The sequence below is a fragment of the Falco peregrinus genome, chromosome 8, assembly GCF_023634155.1.
Source record: "Falco peregrinus isolate bFalPer1 chromosome 8, bFalPer1.pri, whole genome shotgun sequence".
NCBI classification, from domain to species: Eukaryota; Metazoa; Chordata; class Aves; order Falconiformes; family Falconidae; genus Falco; species Falco peregrinus.
The window spans coordinates 41,576,412-41,595,368 of NC_073728.1; the positions used below are offsets into that span (position 1 = coordinate 41,576,412).

General features: G+C 46.9%; 1 protein-coding gene across 4 annotated transcripts in view; it reads left to right on the plus strand.

The window, feature by feature from the left end:
- LYPD6 (LY6/PLAUR domain containing 6) overlaps window positions 1-18,154 on the plus strand; it is a 38,184-nt gene extending 20,030 nt beyond the window's left edge. For all 4 annotated transcript variants that reach the window (XM_027793824.2, XM_055811902.1, XM_027793823.2 and 1 more), the window contains exons 2-5: window positions 5,964-6,125; window positions 7,646-7,744; window positions 13,091-13,221; window positions 14,368-18,154. In XM_027793824.2, coding sequence (XP_027649625.1) covers window positions 6,008-6,125; window positions 7,646-7,744; window positions 13,091-13,221; window positions 14,368-14,571 — 552 coding nt within the window. In that variant the 5' untranslated portion in view covers window positions 5,964-6,007 and the 3' untranslated portion in view covers window positions 14,572-18,154. The remainder of the gene's footprint in view (window positions 1-5,963; window positions 6,126-7,645; window positions 7,745-13,090; window positions 13,222-14,367) is intronic.
- The last annotated feature ends 803 nt before the right edge of the window (window positions 18,155-18,957 follow it).

Sequence of the window (18,957 nt, forward strand, 5' to 3'; positions counted from 1 at the left end):
AGCAGGAAAATCCCAGGATTTCTGTGCTCACGCATGGTTTCCTTATCCTCTGCATGGAGCCGGGCTGTCTGGGGGCTCCCCATGCATTGAGGTCAGCCCATGTGCCTTGGGACACAGGAGGGGCGACCACTGGCTTCCAGAATTCCCAGTCCGAGCCAAATGCTGATCTCATGCATCCCATTGAGTTCAGGGCTCACTGCCCCTGCTGCCTCTATTGTATGCCATGCAGAAACCTGGGGGATAGGTCTTGCAATGATTTATTAGATCATCCATGCCCCTCTTTCTGCTAATTCAGAAGTGTTCGTAATCACAGGCTTGAATATAATGTGTGATTTAAAAGAAACTAGTGGTGACCCTGCACCACTGTGCATTATGTGGAGTGAAATGGGAATGAATCCTGTCGAACTTTCAATATCTCACCTTCCCAGTTTGAGAATTAATTTGCGTTAATTATATTTTCTCATACGAACATCATGGCCTTGCCTGATTTTCAAGCTAACTTTTTGCTGTCATTTATGCCCAACACTAAATATCTGAAATACTCCGGGGAAATATATCGGTTTCATCTCTCCTCTGCGTTTAACTGACGCCAAACTATCCTCTGGGGATGCATGAATATAAGTGACGTTTTCCTACAACTCATTAAACGATGAGGGGTTTGCACAGGACCTAAGAAAAGTTAAGCATTTGCTAGTCAGACTAAAAATGTAATTAATACAAGTTGAAAATAGAAGCAATATGCTACTTATAAAATAATCTTGAAATCACATCTTGGTAAAGATTAAATTGCATCTGAGGGAAGGTGGCATGAGAGGGAACATATTGTACCCCCCTTCACTTCCCCAGGACGTGGGCTTTTAGCTCAATGAACTACAGGCTTTGTAATTAGCAGCAAGGCGATTAGATCGTCCGCGTTTCTGGGACCAATTTGTGCACTAATTGTGTTTGATTGTTTAATTTCTCTTGCTTACTGTAATTGAGGAGCGGTAGTGAACCCCTTTGCAAGAGCTCCTTAGGCAGAGTTGAAGTTTAGTTTTTGAAGCTGTTGAGGTATGGAAACGAACACATCTATTGCAGATCCAGTAGTGGAAACTCCAACCTGTTAGCTTTGTGTGAACTGGAAGAAAAGCAGAAGGGAAATCTAAAGAGCAATTAATTCTTGCTTTATTTGGGAAAGTCATGTTGGTGATGTGCATAAGGAGAAATTGCAGTTTGGGTAGACCTTGTACCTTCCAACATGGCCACACTGGTTGTAGATCCTTTGACTTCATTTATCACTGATGAATTATTGTCATAACATAGTTGAAGGATGGTCCAGCTGACCTTGTGCAGCAAAGTTCGCAGGAGCGAATTACTCATGCTGTGGTTTCTGCAGTTTCTCACAGGTGTTGCTGCTTTGGCATGCTGCACTTGATACCGTAGGGCTGATACGTCTACTGCCTGCTGAGAGGGAGCTTTTGTTTGTTTCTGCTATTTTATTTATCTGAAGGAAGTGTTGCTTGAGGGCGCCCTGAGATGGAAGCTTTTCCAAGTGAAAAGATAAGAGAAAATGTCTTCAAGATGAAATGAGGTAGTAACCTGTGAACCTGGAGGTGTGGCCCAGAGAGCGAGGAGGAGATGGAGGAGGCAGGTGGAGCTGAGATGTCAGCAGAAACATCAACCTCTGTGAGACTGGGCAACCTCCATCTGTATCAGATGTCCAGGGAGAGCAGGGCAATACTTCATCTCCTGCAGGAGGGAGGTGGAAGGGCACCGAACACCGCATATGTCCTACTCTCACAAGGAGGAGAACCACAGAAATGCCCACAAACTGGGAGTTCCTTCATGCCTGGCTTTGGCCAAGTGTTTCTATGGGAAAATTTGGTGTCTGAGACTTTTTTTCTCCACCCCCCCTTGCCCCCTGAACATCTGCAACTTCTGCTGCAACCTTGCAGTTGGCATCAGCCCAGCTCGCGGCCTTCAGTCAAGGCCAGCTAGCAGATATCTACTGAGCTTGTGAGAGGGACAGGAGGGACAAATCCATCCTCACAAATAACTGTCCACTCCAACAACATGTCTGCCCCAGAACCAGAGGCCTGACGTTTGGGAGCAGCTCTGCTCGAGGACTCCCCAGTCCTTCCCTGGAGGATGGGGATCTTCCATTGTCCCCAATGCTGGTGACAGCAAGGATGAGATGTCACCACCCTAATGAGACCTGACAAATGGGCAATTGGGCTGCTGCTTAGAGAATTTAATGGTTAATTTCCATAGCGCTGTGTCAGGGCAAAGGGCAGGAAGGAGTAATCCTGCTGCAGAGCGGGGATGGGGCTGCCTTTCCGCCTGAAAGGTGCTGGTGAAGCTGGAAAGATTGAGTTAACTAGGATTTCTGTGTCAGCGCCCAAGACCTTTTATAAACAGACTGTATGATCTAAATACCATGTGACTATTTCCCCTAACTGCAATCCAGTATCAAATTCAGAGTGGGCCATGCCATTTTCTATTAGATTGGTGCCTGCACTGTGCTGTGCACGGGAGGCTACTGCGTCTGGAAAGGGGCCGAGTTGTTTCAGAAGGAAAAGCGTGCCCGTAAGCTGGAGAACAAGTCTGTTCTGCCAGCAGAGGTTTAGCACCGTAGTAGCCAAGATGTCGGCAATAACTGCGTGAGGAGATATTTTTGTATGATGCTTGGCGGTTTTGGCTGAAAGCCATGAACTAAATGGGGCTTGTGAGCAAAGGGGAAAAGCCTCGTGCCTTCGATGAAGCTTCTTCGGGCTTCATGGAGAGAAGCATCTGTAGAAAATTACCATTTCAATTTATATTTTTTGGAAGAAAAGTGAATTGAAAACAATTTTGTTGGGTCAAACAACTGCAGGTTTTAGGGCAGTGCATCCATATATAGATCCCCTTCCTTTAAGAATAAAAAGTAACTACATTTGATTTTTGTGTGTGGGTGTAAAAACAGAGAGTGTGAGTGTGCCAAACAGTCACTTTTGAATATGATTGATTTAATCCAAAATAGTTTTGGATATGCCACTGTCTGTGAAAGATCAGTATTACCTTAAATATTAAGTACTTTCTCAATCAGATGTAGTATGTTTGTATGTGTATTTTGCCCCCTGTGAAAGACAGAACTGTGTACCCATGTGTATCTACTCAAAATATTTGTGAAATATGGAATATTGAGGTTTCTGACGGTAGGCACTTCCATGTACATGGAAGTATCTATTTGTGTGCTACCTCTGTGTGTATGAAACAACAGGTAGAGCATGTTGCTGTGAGGAGCAGTGACTGCAGCAGTGGCAGGTGTTTAGCTTGATGAGTACTTTCTAGTTTAAAACAGTAGCCAGGCTGGCCTTGCTCCGAGACAGGGTTGTTTTGTAACACAGAAGGTTTTACAATTTTAATTCCTTGCCTATAATTAAATTTGTTTCAAGCATATAAAATGGAGGTGGGGAAGTGAAATCGATATGTTCATTTGTGGTTCTTGCAACTCATTAGAAGTGGTGTTGGCAGTTAAGCTACTTGTAATTACAAGAGGCACGGAGTGAGGGTTTTTAGCGTGCAGCCGGAGGATTTCTGCCACCCTTTCAGGCAGGACTAACAGCCACGTGTCTTCTGAATCTGACAACTGGGCAAGTCCCAACAGCTACGCACAGACATCTGGAGATGGGCTGAGTCAGCAACTGGTCCCATAAAAAGGAGCATGTACAAGAGAGGGAAAACCGGTGTCCTCAAGTGGACGGCTTTGATCGGCGCTGCAAATGCAAAACCTTTTTGTGACTGTGATGAGAAAAACCAACAAATTCTTGGGCAGAGTTCCTCCCACTATTTTAATCTTGCTGTGTTTTAACTGAAAACACTGTTACTTGTCCTTCATGTTGTTAACCTATGTTAATCCTAGGTTGCCACCGAGAGCTGGCATTGAGCTATGAAGAGCGGCTCTCCTTGGGATGAGGGTCCTAATTTTTTTGCGCTGTAACGCAGGATTGCTTCTGAGACCATGTGAGCTGACAGTTTTACCGCAAACTGCTGATTTCCTGAAATGAGTAACAGGGCTTGTAAAGTCTGCCTTGTGTTGTTGGGGATTAAAAAAAAATAAAAATCCAAGAATTCCTCTCTCCTCCAAATCTTCATTATCTTAGCAGTACGAATGTTCAGCAGTTTCCCCATGTGAAAACTCAGTTGCTGTGGGGTGGCTCTGGGCAAGCAGCGAGGGTGATGCGTGTGCCACCATGGACGGCTCTCCTCTTGCGTAGGAAAGGAGAGGGAGAGGCTCAGGAGTCCAAACACATCTTCTTTCCTCATCCTGAGCATCACTTGTGACCCATGTTACATGTAGATATGTGCCCTGACAGCAAACTGTTCCAAAGTGCAGTGTGTCTACTTGGTGCTGATGCCTGTGCAGCTGATGATGGCTCCTGTTGTCCTCAGCTCAGGACCATCAGGACAGTGTCAGTATTTGGCCACTTCAGCTCCAGGTCTGTGTCTATTTAGGCATGAGAAACTAAAAAAATGTGAATAGTCCTGAATCCACACGCCTACCTGGCTCCCTCGCCGAGGTGGGCTCCAGCTGGCTTTGCTGGGACTTTTTCCTTGAGACCCCACAGGGAGCTGCTGGTCCTGTTTCTTTCATGTGGCTGGGAGAGGTTGGGTTTGTTTCCTTTCTGCTTCTAAGCAGGACTTCATTTTCCCCTGGCTGATACGCATCTGTGGAGTAAACCCAATGGAAATTGGCATTTCCCCCCTTCGGAAGGTTAAAACAATGAAGTTTAATGCACCATGTTGTGTGTTATCTGTTTCCCTGGCTATTTTTATGGATTTCATGGTGTTTTATTAAGAGTTGCTTTCAGATAAGAGCCAAGGGTGATGACAGCCCCCCCAACGGCCATTGCTCTGCTCACCTTGTGCGGGTCTCCACTGCCAGACAAACATTTGGAGGCAGAGGTGGAAGCCTCTCCACCCTGGAACATCTTTCCATTTAAAAAAAAAAAAAATAAAATAAAAAATTAAATACTAGCTACTCTGCTTTCAAAGTTGCTTAGGAAATATCTTGGGTATTGCAGAGCTCTTGGTCAGTCTAGGTGGAAAAATAACCCCCAGCCGGTGTGTTCTGGATGGATGCCAGCAGCCGGGGGAAACCGACGGCTCCTGCCTGGCTCGGCAGCTGCGTCCTCTTGGGGCTTTCCTGTCCCGCTCATTTTCAGGCACGTTTTCATCATTTTTAAGGAATTGTAATAATATGAGCTGTGTATTTAAGGTGCAGTAGCGTTGCCTGTTCCTGGATGGCTCCCCACACCTGGGTGGATGGATGGGGATGCTCCTGAAAGCTGCTGGTTTTGGGATGGCTTCACTAGTGGTACCGTAGCAGGTGTTTGTTTCTGCTGAAATTAGTTCCCTTCATACAGGGACGTGGGGAAAATACGCTGCATCGTTTGTCAGCAGCGTCACAGAAGGAATAAGACCATTTGGAGCATGGACAAGGAAAATGCAATAGTCACTTGATGTTATTAACAGCAGCCAGCTGAAGGTAGAGACAGCCCGCATCAGCTGGAGCCTTTCCTGAGATATGTGGAAAGTAACGTGGAGCCTCTGGTTTGCCAAAAAGGTGCAGTTTTGAAGGGTGCGAGCTTGTGTTGGAGTGTGAGTGTGGGAGACCCATCGCTGCTTCCCCAGACATCCCAGTGGGTCTCCAGCTACCCTGTTTCATTTCTTCCTGGTCTAATTCTGCACTTTTCCACTACCCTCTAAAAGAAGCTGTTAAATCTTGTTGCAGTGCAGTCTCTGATGACTTTATTGCTGTCTTACAAAGGACAGTCACTGACTGGTTAAATTCTAAATGGTGACAGACCTGACCGCAGGGGAGGACAGCTGAAGGTTCATGTGAGAATCATGGTTTCGGTGAGGTTGGGTGGCTGGGGACCGAGGTGGTGGCCAGGCTCCTCGCGGGTTTGCTCTGCTCACCCTTGTTCTCTACTGTTGCCCAGGTGAGTTTTTTTCGGCCGCCGCATGAGTACGTCCTCACCCGGTGATGGCCTCGCAGCCCACGGCGGCATGGGTGCTGCTGCTCAGCCTGTTGGCCGCCTGCCTGCCCGCCGTGCAGCCCAGGGACTTCACTGTGAAGGACATCGTCTACCTCCACCCTTCCAGTAAGCCCACTTTGCGCAGGCTGCAAAGCCACGGGCGGCCACGGCGTGGGGATAAGGACAAGGGCAAATGTGTGTTAGGGCAGCAGAAACATCAGGGCTGAGCTGAGCTGAGCAAAGGTTAAACAAACATCCCCAGCTCTCATAAAACCGAGTGGATGTAAAACCAGAGCATTGCTTCCCAAAGCGTATGATGGACAGCTAGGGTTACAGGCAGCTGCTGAGCATGTCGGCTTCTTGTTCACTATTTTCTGTTCCTCAAGAACCTCTCTGGCAATGAGACCAAGCTCTGTGGCCACGCCGTTTGCCCGAGTACATCAACAGCTGTGAGCAAGGGCCAAATGTGACCGGCAGCAGCCGCTCCTGCCTTTATTTCAGTGAGTCCCTGAAGCAATGCTATAGCAAAGTTTTATGCATCTTATTATTATATTCATAATAGATCATCCACAGATTCTCCTTTCATTAGCCTGTTGGCTTTATCAGATACAAACTTATTTTAATTCTACAAGAGGACAACTGTACCAGCCATCTGTTCCCAAAGAAAACTCAGTGCCTTTCTGAATTTGGCTAAAAAAATTGTATTTTGTACAAGCAAGATGAAATTCCTGTTTTATGCCGTAGCCGTGACCTGCTAGAGGCCGAGGGTGAGGGGGTGGGTTTAGTTAGTGCTATTGTGTTGTCCCGCCCAAAGCTGTTCCTTTAGGGCAGTGCCAGCCCCACCAGAGATGCTCCCAAGTGACTTGCTGGCCCTTACCCAGAGCAACCTGGGGGAAACGGGCAGCAAATGCCTCTTGCTTCACTTCTCATACCTGAGCAGGGTCTGGCCCGGAGCTGGTGGGCAAGGGGAGGAGAAGAGGAGGGAGAGGTGAGATGTGGCCTGTAGAGGTTCAGCTTACTTGGCCCTGTGGAGATAAATGTAACCTGTTCAATGTTTGGCTTCTGAGAAGGTGGCAGCATCTTGAGGATGTATTGAATGTGCTACAGAAGCCCTGCCAGGAGACCACTTAAGGAGTCACGCTCTTCATTTGGCGAGATACATTAGGATAGAGTCTGCTGATAAAAGCAGAGGTTCAGCACCAGCACACTGATTTTTCTTTCCTTTGGGGACATCAACTTGCCTTCCAAAGGGGTAGCTCATTTCCTCAGTGGAACAGTTTCCAGAAGTATTTAAATCCATCTGATATTTTGTTATCAGCACTGATAAAGTAGCAGTATTGGATGTGAGCTCTGATATCAAGAGAATAAGTACTCCTTGCTCACATCAGCTCCCTTTGAAGCGAGCAGTGGGCGCTTTTGCCAGGTAAACACGGCTGAACCGAGTTCTTGTTGTACCTCTATGTGCCTTTCCTGCACTGCTTTTGGTAACAGGATTTTCACAAATTGGGACTAACTTGATGAAGTTGACGGGTATATTTGTAGAAAGATATGTCTAAAGAGAACAAATGTTGCTGTGTGCCTCTGGAAAGCATGGTAGAACCAGAAGAACTGGCTCATTTTTACCGCATATTTTCTATTCTTTTCAGCCACACCGTATCCTCATGGATTTAAGTGTTTCACCTGTGAAAAGGCAGCAGATAATTACGAATGCAACCGATGGGCTCCGGATATCTATTGTCCAAGAGGTAACCAGCCGCATGGTAGCATTTAATTTAAACCCACCTTAAAACAACTGCTCGCTGTCCCTGACGCAGGACAGCACTGAGCCCCCATTATTCATTGAGCAGACTCGGATGCTGGTGATTGCTGCTCCCGCTTGTAAGCCCTCTCAACAAGAAAGATGTGTAAGTGATATGAGTAATCCTTTAAGCTTTTCTGTCTCTTTGAGGTGGATGAAGTTTAGGACTTTCATCTACTCCCCATCCTCCTCTAGCTCAGCTGGAAATTAAATCAGGCTCAGGTTTATTTAAGGGTTATATTTCTCTTACTGGTGAGTATGGGACTGATTCTTGCTTTCTTTGCTTCCTTCCCCTGTGGCACAAGCCCACACTTCAGCTTTTTTCTTCTTCACACCTCTTTTCAGCTGGCATTAAGGTATTTCTGGTATTTTTGGTTCATAACTCCTATTGGAGTCTGATGTCAGGAACAGCTCAGAAAGAGCTTTGGAATACAAGCACCCAAATATCGGATCCAGGTATCAGTGAGATCCCCAGATCTCCTCCTCCCTTACCAACTCTCTTTTTCAGACACTCACAAGTCATTAAGATTGTCCACAGTCCCTGACGAAGCCTGTTTAGTTGGGTTGGGCATGGGCTGGGTCCTCACCAGCATGGGAACCACATGCAGGCAGGAGGATGCCGGGACTGTGACAGTCAGAGGGATGCTGCCGGGACTGTGACAGTCAGACGGATGCTGCTGGGGCTGTGACAATCGGAGGGTGCTGCCGGGGCTGCCTGCTCCCCTAGTGCTTTCTCTGGGCTCGGCAGCCCTGTTCAGCATCCATCCAGGATGTCTGTGGTCTGTTGTGGGGCAGGGCTCCCAGAAAAAAAATATTTATTTTGGAAGGAGAAAGACAGTGACCTGCTCTGCGAGGACAAACCAGCTGTGTTTGCAGCCTGTGTCAGAGCACTGCTATCTGTCCAACAATTTATTTGCTTTGAGCTGAAATCAGCACATCAACAACAATAAAAGAGATCAGGCTGGTTGGCACCAGATGAGACCAATATTCACGGACACTCCCTGTTTTGACAGGAGCGGGTGGTATTTTAGTTGCTGCCTGGGGATCCTGTGCCAGCAGAGAGGTGTGACTCCAAGGTCTGCCTCGAGTAACAACCAGCAGAAATGCCTTCACCAAAAAAAAAATGCTCATCTAGGAAGCAAAGTTAGTACATAACGGCTGTTTAGGGGAGGGGAAAACCGTGCTTTGGTGCATCTGTAACTAGTCAGCTGTGTTCATCCAGACCAGATCTGCTCGTTTCGGTCACCAGCCCTCCCACCTGCTGGTGCAAATACCCACCAAACATGAAGTAAGGATGGGGTTTTAGCCGTGAGAAGGGGCTAGCTGGAAATCTGGGTCTGTCTTTAATCTTCAGCACAGAGGACTTATTTTCTCCCTAAACCGGAGGGATCCAATAACGTTTTACTCCAGGCACAGTGCGTTGTGCCCAGCCTGCCACTGCATGCCCTGTGGGGTTGGAGCACGGCTCTCCTGCAGCATGGACCCCAGCCCCTTGCTGCTCGCTGGCGGGTGAGGCCAGGGACCCCCCGGTGTGGTGATGGCTTCGAAGGAGAAACCTCTGAGTCAGCAGTCACTGTGTTTCAGAGGATCAGGGAAACCTGGAAAGGGGACGGGCGCTGGGTCCTCATGGCTCTGTCTCTGTTCTGTTGCAGTGGAAGCAAAGCTGATCATGTCCTTGCTCTCCACCTTGCTCCCCTTGGCGAGAACAGCCTTGCTTCAGGATGCCCCAGCACCAACAGCTTTTGTCGGCGTCTCTTAGCTTACGTGCGATGCGCTTCCTGCTTCCACATCACAAAGCTTTCCTTTAAGGCAGCCTTTTTTTTTTTTTTTTTCCTTCTTGGTTGCGTTAATTTTCAAATGGAATTCTGAGTTTGTGTAAGGAAGCAGCAGAAATGCAAGCTCAGGTTTGAGGCATGACTGCAGGCGTGCTCGGGGAGGGGGGAGGGGGGAGGCTGGGGTTGTCTGCTTGGGTAATTACCTTATCTCTGGGAGTCAGAGGGTTATGCTTATGGCGTGGCCTCCCTCGCCACAGTGATCCCAACCCTTGCTTGTTTGGCTTGGGTTAAGTGGTGGGAGAAAATAAGGAAACTCCATCCTCCTATTACTAACTGTTTTATTTTAAGACAGAATGCTACCAAGTAAACCAAAATCTTATTATTAACTATAATGTAGGACTTAAAGGGAACCACATTTTGAATAATAAAATTCATTATAATGGAGAGTAAATAGATTAATACCTGTATTGAACAGAGATTAGAAAAAGCATTTCCTAGAAGGCAGGCCTCCTGCTATGCGTTAACCTTGTTTTCTGTTATTTATTAGCTTCAGCTCAAGCAGAAATTGTGTTAGTGATCTAATTTGTATGGAAATACTGCAGTCAGAATACTCCCAGTACTCTATTTTCAGGTGGTCTGTGGGTGGGCTGGTAACTCGGGAAGGGGATGATGGCCACGACCATCGAGGTGATGTTCCAGCATTCTCAGAGGCTGCGGTTTGGGAGCAGGCTCTCACAAGTCAGTGTGTGATTCTGAGCCCTTTGAAACACCAGATTCAGTGTTTTCCTGCCCAGTTTAAAGCAGGGAGGTCCAATTTCTCCTACTGGAGACCCGTACAAGCCTTGTAGGGTCTCAACATGTGGGGCTGGTTTGCTTATGTTTAGCCTGGATGTTGGTCTGCACCGTGGCTTTTGGTTTCAGTAGCTGGTTCCTTCACTCATGCTTTCTTTGAGGGTACTGAAGGGTGCCCATGAGGGGGACCCCATACAGAGCGTGTGTTTTAGCCCTTGGGTGATGCTGCTGTAGGTCAGCATTGCTCCTGGTAGGTCGAGACTGGGGCACTTTGTTGTATATAGACCTTTGGAGATACCTTGTAGCTGAATCTTAGCAAGACAGTTCTGCCAGAGGAAGGGGAAAATGCAAAAGCAGAGGGGACGGTGTCACCTGTCATGCCATCAGTGTAAATCAACTGCCGTGAAAATCCCCCAAATAATCACAGAGCAATGATCTCATTTTCAAATTATTTTATAATGCAATGTGTTGCTGGAGAGCCTGAATATCACACCACAATCAGTCTGACTCTCAAGTGCTTTTAAAGACACTCTGGAACCACAACATTTAGGAAATAGAAATCCATGCATCCCACTGAGAACCATCCTTCCTTGTGGCTGTGCTGCCGCCTGGGGAGCACGTTACTTAGAAACATCAGCTTTCATACTACAATATTTTATTTTAATTGCTCTAAATGTCTCTGTTCTTTTCAGTAAAATGTTGATAGTGTTGGGCCCGCTCAGCTTGGAGTTCCTCCCCGTCGCCCCTGTCCCTCCTCTAGGCAGCCTCCCTACCTGCAGGGCAGGTGTTGCGGGTGAGATGGGATGCTCCCCACCTCTGCTTTGTTCTGGGCTCCCCCGGCGCTCTCTGGACCACTCCTTTTCATAGCGCCCGTCCTCCTCATGCTTAGCCTGCTCTGAGGAGAGAGGCGAGCCAGAATGCAGTGCAAGCGTTAATATTGATTGGAGTGAGTGGATTTTGTTGCTTGTTGTGGAGTTAGTTTGTGGCTGCGGCCCTGCCTTGCAGGAGATGTTAGCTGTCAGTGATGGCTGTGCAAGGAGAGGCAGGCTTGGTCCCGCGTGTGGGCAAAGTACCTATCTGTGAGATGTAAAAAACCACACTTGGAAGACAGAAACAGCCTAAAAAGAGTTATGGGGTGCTGGGAGCTTTATTTTTTCCATCTGGGACCCATCAAGGGCGAGCTCCACTGCACAGAGCCACTGCAGGAGACATCAAGCTCCGGTGACGCGCGCAGGTTGTCCGGGGAATGTTGCTTCCAGGCAAGGGACTGGGAGAAGCTCAAAGCCGTCGTGCAGAGGGTGCTCCCATTCGAGGAAAAGCAGGAGCTTCAGCCCTTGTGGCAGGAGAGTCTGGGCACACGTGAGAAGGTGGCCAGTTGAGGGAAGCCAGCACACCATGCGCCGCCAGCCCCCGGGGATAAGCGCAGTCTGTTTGCTGCGGATATCGCACTTGAGTTAAGAGCAGGTCAAAGATACGACAGATGTCTGGGGGGTTTATTGCCTAATGAATAACGCGTTCAGTCGGCAACCTCGCTCGGCTCTTGCCGCATGCCTCAAACATGACAAGTATGCAGGGCTTTGCCCATCAGAGACGAAGGCTGAACGGGAATGTTCGCTTTAAATTAATTGCACTTTCTTTTTTCCCTGTGAAAGCAACAATTTTATTAATAATAAGGTTGATTAATAAGAAGCAAGGCATAATTTAGAGAGGAAATATATAATGGCATGTTTCCTGTTTGGAAAACCCAGTGTTTTCTTTCATCTCGGAGTGCTAGGAAGGGGAACAGCACCTTCATCTTCCCCCGAACGATTAATGCCTGAAATAAGCCCAAATTCCTTCATGCCTGAGGATAACCACAGCATTTGTCAGTCATTTGGCTTTGAATTTTCCTCTGTGCTTTACAAGTGTTACTAGAGAAGTAGCTTAAAAGAGGAAGAGGAGGAGGAGGATGGTCTCCCCTGGGGATGAGGGAGCCCACAGGAGAAGCATGCAGAAGATGCGATGGGGATAGGAGGGACAGACTCCATTTCATGGTGCTTTTTCCAAAGACTGGGAAACTGAGAAAGGCATAAATCCTCCCAGCTGTTCTGCTGGTATTTTGGCCTTATTCTATAGGTGATAAAACTGAGGGACAGAGAAAAGGTGAAGGATCTTCTCTGGGCTGTGCAGGAGCCGTGGGAGAGCCAGGATTCGGGGCATGAGCATCCAGGACGCGGGTTGTTAAGACATAGGGAAAGGCGCCTCCAATGTGCAATGCTTTGGGTAGTCCTACAGAATTAATCGTTGTGCATGAAGCTAAGAAAAAATATCAAACCTAGACAAATGAAAGCTTCAGACATAAACAGGTATTGTGAATGTTTTCTTTTTTTGCCTGTAAAACTAACAGGGCATGAGATTTGGGCTTTTTGTCTGAACCTCCCTCCACAATTTGGTTCTCTAGTGTGGGTGCATTTCTTTGTCACGTTGAGGCCTGCACTGTATTGGGAATAAATCTCTGTATTCCACAGTGCTTTGAAACCTCAGGTTTGCACCAGAGCTTGGGGTGTGGGTGTGTATTTAGTAACATTTATGTATTGCAATAAATACATCAACATTATCTTTTGGGTTTTTTTAAATCCCAAGATTTGGAAAGCAAAAAAAATCTGACTTTTTTCCCATTTCTTCCTATTGGTAGACTATCATAAAACTCACATTTGACAGATAAACACGTTTTTCTGTCTTTTTAGATACAAGATACTGCTTTAGCCAACACATGATGAAAGTTACTGGAGAGAGTGTATCTGTCACCAAACGCTGTGTACCATTAGAGGACTGTCTGTCTACAGGATGCACATATGTAAAGCATGAAGAATACAAGGTATAGGATAAAAATCACTTTTTTAAAAAATATGAAAACTGGGCAGAATCCTTCTGGCTTTCACCAGAAGTCTGACTGGTTCAGTGGGTAAATCGACATCGGCAAAAATGAAGTTTCTCTTCTTAACGGGCTCCAGCTCATTTCCATTTGTTACTAGAGAAACAAAGGAATAACCTCCCCCCAAACAAAAGAACAATCCCTTTCAGTCCCTCTCCCAGCTCAGGGGAGCATGGGGCTCCCCTTGGGCTGAGGAGCGCCTCGCCTGCAGAACTGCGTCTGCTTCATCCCCTTTGCCCTCTGCAGCTGCTGCCCACCCACCTTCTCGTGGTCTTCTTGCTGAAACAGGTGGGGAAAGCCCCGAAACCTTCGGAGCAGACGCTTTATACCAGAATCAAACGGTTATTTATTAAAGATTTTTCTGAAGGTCAATAGTCGACCTTCTTGAGCTTCTCCAGCAGGTTAAGATCAAAGGGCATTCTGAGCTGCCAGGCACGCTGCAGCCTTAGCTCTTGTTTTGCACGTAATTTTATGCTCTCCTGGCCTTGGGTCCTTTACTCTTGTTGCTCCAAACCCATGTGCTCTGGCAGGGTTACTGGAACCGGCCCTTCCTTGCCCCGACAAGGCAGAGCTGCGTGTCCTTGTGGGCTGACACACGTCAATCACTCCAGGGCCTGCACACGAGGTGATAGGCAACAAAAAACCCCCTATATTAATACATACTGTTTTTTTATTTTGGGGGGAGTTCTGGCTTTCAAGGTCTATTTCAACCCAACAACACTGGTTTTCAACAGTTGACTTATTTGGGGTACGAAAAAAACCACAAACCTCTTCAGAATATGGATGCATCCTCTTTGCACCAGCCAACATACTGTTCCTGTGCAGGTGGAATAGTGCTGCAAGTAGATGGAATTAGGGATAAAAAATAATAAGGGGAGGGGAGGAGAAAAAGGAAGAAGGGGAAAAAGAAAAAAGGGGGGAAGGGAGGAAAGAACAAAAAGAGAGGGGAAAAAGGGAGGAAAAAAGGAGAGAGGGCAGGAAACCGGACTGGCCACTGTGCTCCTTTGCAAATGTATTATTTTCCGTATGTCTTTATTTGGGGGTATCGGTATTTTTCAAATAACCAAGTTATCACCTCGCTTGTTTCAGATCTGCACCTCCTGCTGCGAAGGAAGCATCTGCAACTTGCCCCTCCCAAGGAACGCCACAGACGCCGTATTTACCACCCTCTCCCCCCCCAACAGAACACAGAGACTCTCCCACCCCCTCCTGCTGACAACGGCGTGTCTCTGGCTGGGGCTGATGTCCCAGCACTGGGTCACCCTGCCACGCGCGGCAGGTCTGCACAGCTGAGCTGGGCGAGGACTCTGTGTCCGCATGCTGCCCCTCCCCGTGGAGCTGGCGCTTCGGAGCCGGCTTTGAAAAAGACTGGGTTTCCTCCTGATGGTTTGTTAATGATGAAATAGTGAGCCTGGGATCTGGGTGTATTTGAAGGGTGTTAAGAAAAAAAGAAAAGAAAACAACCAAACAAACCAACTACCCCCCAACCCCCCACCCCAGTTTCTCTACTGTTTTCTGGAGAAACTCATGCAAAATATTCCCAGAATCCATGGCTGAGATCGATGCATACACTTTTCTTAATGTCTTTTCTCCATGGAGAAATGTTATTTAAAAGTACTCTATCACTGCTAGCTGCTAGTATCATCACTTACTTGTTCAAAACTTTCTTGTGATAACTTGTCAGAGCACTAACTCCGGTGTCCTGTTAACCTCTTTTGAGAACATACAGTAAATAATACATAGTCGGTGTGTTTTTGCAGTCTCCCCACATCTCCTGCTCATTTCGGAGAGGGCAGGAGCATGCAGTGGAGCAGCAGCAGCTGGAAGGGATGAGGTCAAGCGAGCAGCAGCAGCTTGGATCAGGCTGACATTGCGCACAGATGCTTCCTCCAAGGTTGTCCACCAGCAGCACGAAGAGCCACCCCCGTGACAACACGCGCTGGGATGTGCAGAACATCACTGCGGTTCATAAAGTGAACCAGAGACACTCCGAGCCCTCTGCTCCTGCCGTGTGCTTAGAGGGGAGGCGGGTGGGCTGTCCCTGACCCGCCGGTGCAGGAGGACACGCTGCCGAGGGCTGGCGGGTACCTGGGTGCAGTGCTGCTGCCGGCCGAGCCAGCGGGTTCCCTGCGCTTTGAGGGCTTTATGTATTTCCACGTTTTGGCATCCAGTTCTATAGCACAAGAGAGTTGATCCTGAATAGCTTCTGTTATTTACTGCACTCCCGCTATGGAGTAGGGACTGTTACTAGCTAGAGCTGTGTTTTGGTGACCTGTGTTGCTTGTTTTGCTCAGAAATTGAGTATGCAATATTTATTTTTGTATGTTGAGTAGGATCTAAAGCATTTAAAGAGTTCTTAATACTGATATTGCCAGGCAATATGGTTGTTTTGCAAGTGGGTAAGCCTGTAATATATAAATTATCATATATATATATATATATATATATATATATATTGTTTTGCATCTCTTTTAAAAAAAGAATCAACTTTGTTTTGCAAGGTCAGTAATAAAAGCAGGGTGTTACAGACTTGCTTTATAGTTAAACCAAACCTTTTTATGATTTTTTTTTAACAGCTATAATCATAACTTGTTCCGTTATGAGCTGATTTTTGGCTTCTTGTGCTCCAAGGTAACCTGTGTGTTATGAAGTTACAGTTTGCTTATGCTCTGAAGTGCTGTTCTGGGGGAGCCACTGCTGGAATCCAAATGCTTTCTACAGGGCTCATCCAGCAGCATCCATGTCGGGTACCGTTACCAGTGAGAAACCCGCAGCGCTGAGCGTGCGAGGTGCTGTCCTGAGTTTTGTGGCCTTGGAGTGAGCTCCACTTGTACTCTGGTGAGTTTTACTGGGGGCAAAAGAAGAGGACTGAGAGCAGCACTTGCTCCCAGTTTAGTTTCAGGAGATTTCTCTGGGGAAGCAAAGCAGGCTGGAAGCCTTGGTGTGTTTTGCTGGGTGATGTTTTTTTAAAATGTATATATATGTGTATGTATATATATATATATATATCTCAGCAAAAACTGAACTTCAAAGACTGTTTCTTTCCTATTTTTAACCTTTTACATTAAATAACATTTTTGAGGAAAGGCTAGCTGACCTCACACACAAACCTTGCATTTTGCTGTCCTTTTAGTTCTTCTGTGACTCGCTCACAGATTGCTAGTATTAAGAGGGTGGTTGCAATCTCTTATTCTATGCAAGTTAGACCCATCTCTGGAGCCCCCCAAAAAATCAACCCTGCAGTCTTTATAAAGCCTGTGCCCTCCTCTGCAAGCTGTGCAAGGTACTTACGGGTTGGGGTTGGAGGGGTTTACAACTTCTCCAGCAGCAATTTAAATATTTATTACTGTTATTATTTTTATTATTGTGCTGCAAAATGGAAGATTTAAAGTGTGGAAGAACCTTGTTCAGTTGAGATACCTCTGCTGGGGCAGGGGTGAAACAGGCTTTCTGTGTTGGCTGAGCATTTTGGCAGCATTCTTGTGTCAGAGCAGGGCTGGATCCCAGGGCATGTGCTTTGAGAAGACGTGTTGGAAAGCCAGCGTGATGTCAAAGCATGGGAAATCCAGGATTACTGACAAATGACTTGCTGAGGTAGGCTCGAGGCTCAGGCCACGCTGCTGGTGGCCAGCAGTAGCACCTTGTGGGGAGGTCCCTGCCGGTCACAGGGCTCGTACACTGGTTGTGGCAGCTCAACGGGATGTTATAAGGATTTAGATTTTTTTACTTAGGGCCTTGCAGTTGAACACATGCATTTAGGAGTCACTCCGTAAGACACCTAACCAGCAGCAAGAAGCAGATGTCACCTCCTGACCTGAGCTGGCTGCCTTGGTCCATGGCTCACAGTCAGGTTTCTGGCTGTGTTTTCTGGCTTCTCTGTATTTCCTCTATTTCCCATATATTTTGCAGTTCCACTGTTATTTAACAAGCCTAATCTGTGGTATGGTAACTGAGCTACTTTAACCACATGGGATGAGCTGAAGGAATGACTGGATTTCTTTATAAGATGTTGGATTTCTAGGAGCACTGCCATGATGTGAAAGGTGAGGTGCCTGCAGCAAGATGACATGGGCTCCAGTGCTAGCTGGCTTGTCGTGTGTGCTAACGGGTAGGACTTTCATACTGTGTTTAGCGGGACCTCAGACCCAGAGACCTTTTTAGGGACCTAGTAGCATGCTCCGCCCAAAGGCTGGGATGCCACTGATCAGATTTGTTATTGGCATCACAGAGGTATTAAACCAAGCCAGTTAATTCTACTCCCTTTGTAGTTAGCAGAGGAAAAAGTGGTATTTCAGGGCCTGATTCATTGTATGCGAAGGTGGATGGTTAAACTGTCTCAAGCCATGCCTCAGAAAAGTAGCTTGGATGTATACTGCACGCCACCTAGGGTACCCCGCTGCCAGCCACATGGTTATGCCAAGACCAGTGTTTGCACATCCCTGAGCAGGCATCACTCCTATGCCCATCCCCAGCTTTGCCCTGACCGTGATGGTCCTGCTGCTGGAGAAAGTCCCAGTTATTGTGCTGGTCCCTCTCCCCCACCGGTGTGCCACAGCTGTGCCCTTCAAAAGGGATCCGAGTCCTGTCCAGCTGAGCTGCTACCTCTGGCTGTGGTATGAGGATTACGGACAGAGCTTAAAAAAGTAAATTAAGGTGACCGAGACCAAGTGGGGACCCTGCCCAGGATCCTCTCTGGACCAACAGGTCGGCGTGCCCGGTCTGTCCGCAGAGCTGTCGGGGTTTTTAAAGCACATAAATGCTGAGCTGCACCGTATTTATTTTTAGGCTCTATAGATGTGATACTGCTTTTAAATGTCTAATTTTTTAACTCTTGTAAATGCTGTATATTTGTATAAATAAATGTTTAAAATATTCAGACGATGTGTGAGGTGTCTGATAACAATGTACAATTGCCATCACCAGCCCTGCTTTTCAGTGTGGTGCCACCCCTGTGCTGGGACACTGCTGTCCCCTTTTCCTTTCTCCGAGGTCCTACAAGCAAAAAAAAAGCCCAGAGTGAGCTGTATTCAGAGCATTTTGTTTTAACTCCTCCTGTAGCTAATGAATCTTCCCATGGTTTCCTCCTGTTCAGCTCCCATGGTTACTTGTTACAAATTGTTTTATACTGGGCATTTAATAAAGTAAGCCTGAGGAGGTTCCTGTTTAGTTTGTGACTCTTGGATCTTCCTTTTCCTCACCTACTCTGGAAAAACTAAGTTTTCTGTAATTGTGCTGTCACACTAATTTTGTCCCAGCATGTTCCGGGGGTTGGGGGTGGTGGGGGTGGTGTGTGTGTGCGCAGTTATTTCTAATTCCTGCTCCTGAAACCAACAATTATTTGGATGTAAACCACTTCACGTAGCTAATGAAAGGTTTCAGACAAAGTTATTTGTGAGTAACGAGAAGCTGGAGGCAGAGCACAGTGTTTCTGCACAGTCCTTTAAAGTGAATAAATGCAATTTACAGCAGTAGCACAGGAAACTACAGTATATTGACTTACAGCTCCTGAACTTCCCCATAGTCCTAAAATAAATTTCTCTCTGGCAGTTCAGCATTTGGTGCACCTTTGGCTTACAAATGTGCCTTGAAGTAAGAGACTTTGTTATCCCATTTTGACAGGTGCCTCTGGGAACACCAGTCGGTGCTCGGGGCCAGGAACAGGATAACCCCTGGGGCATG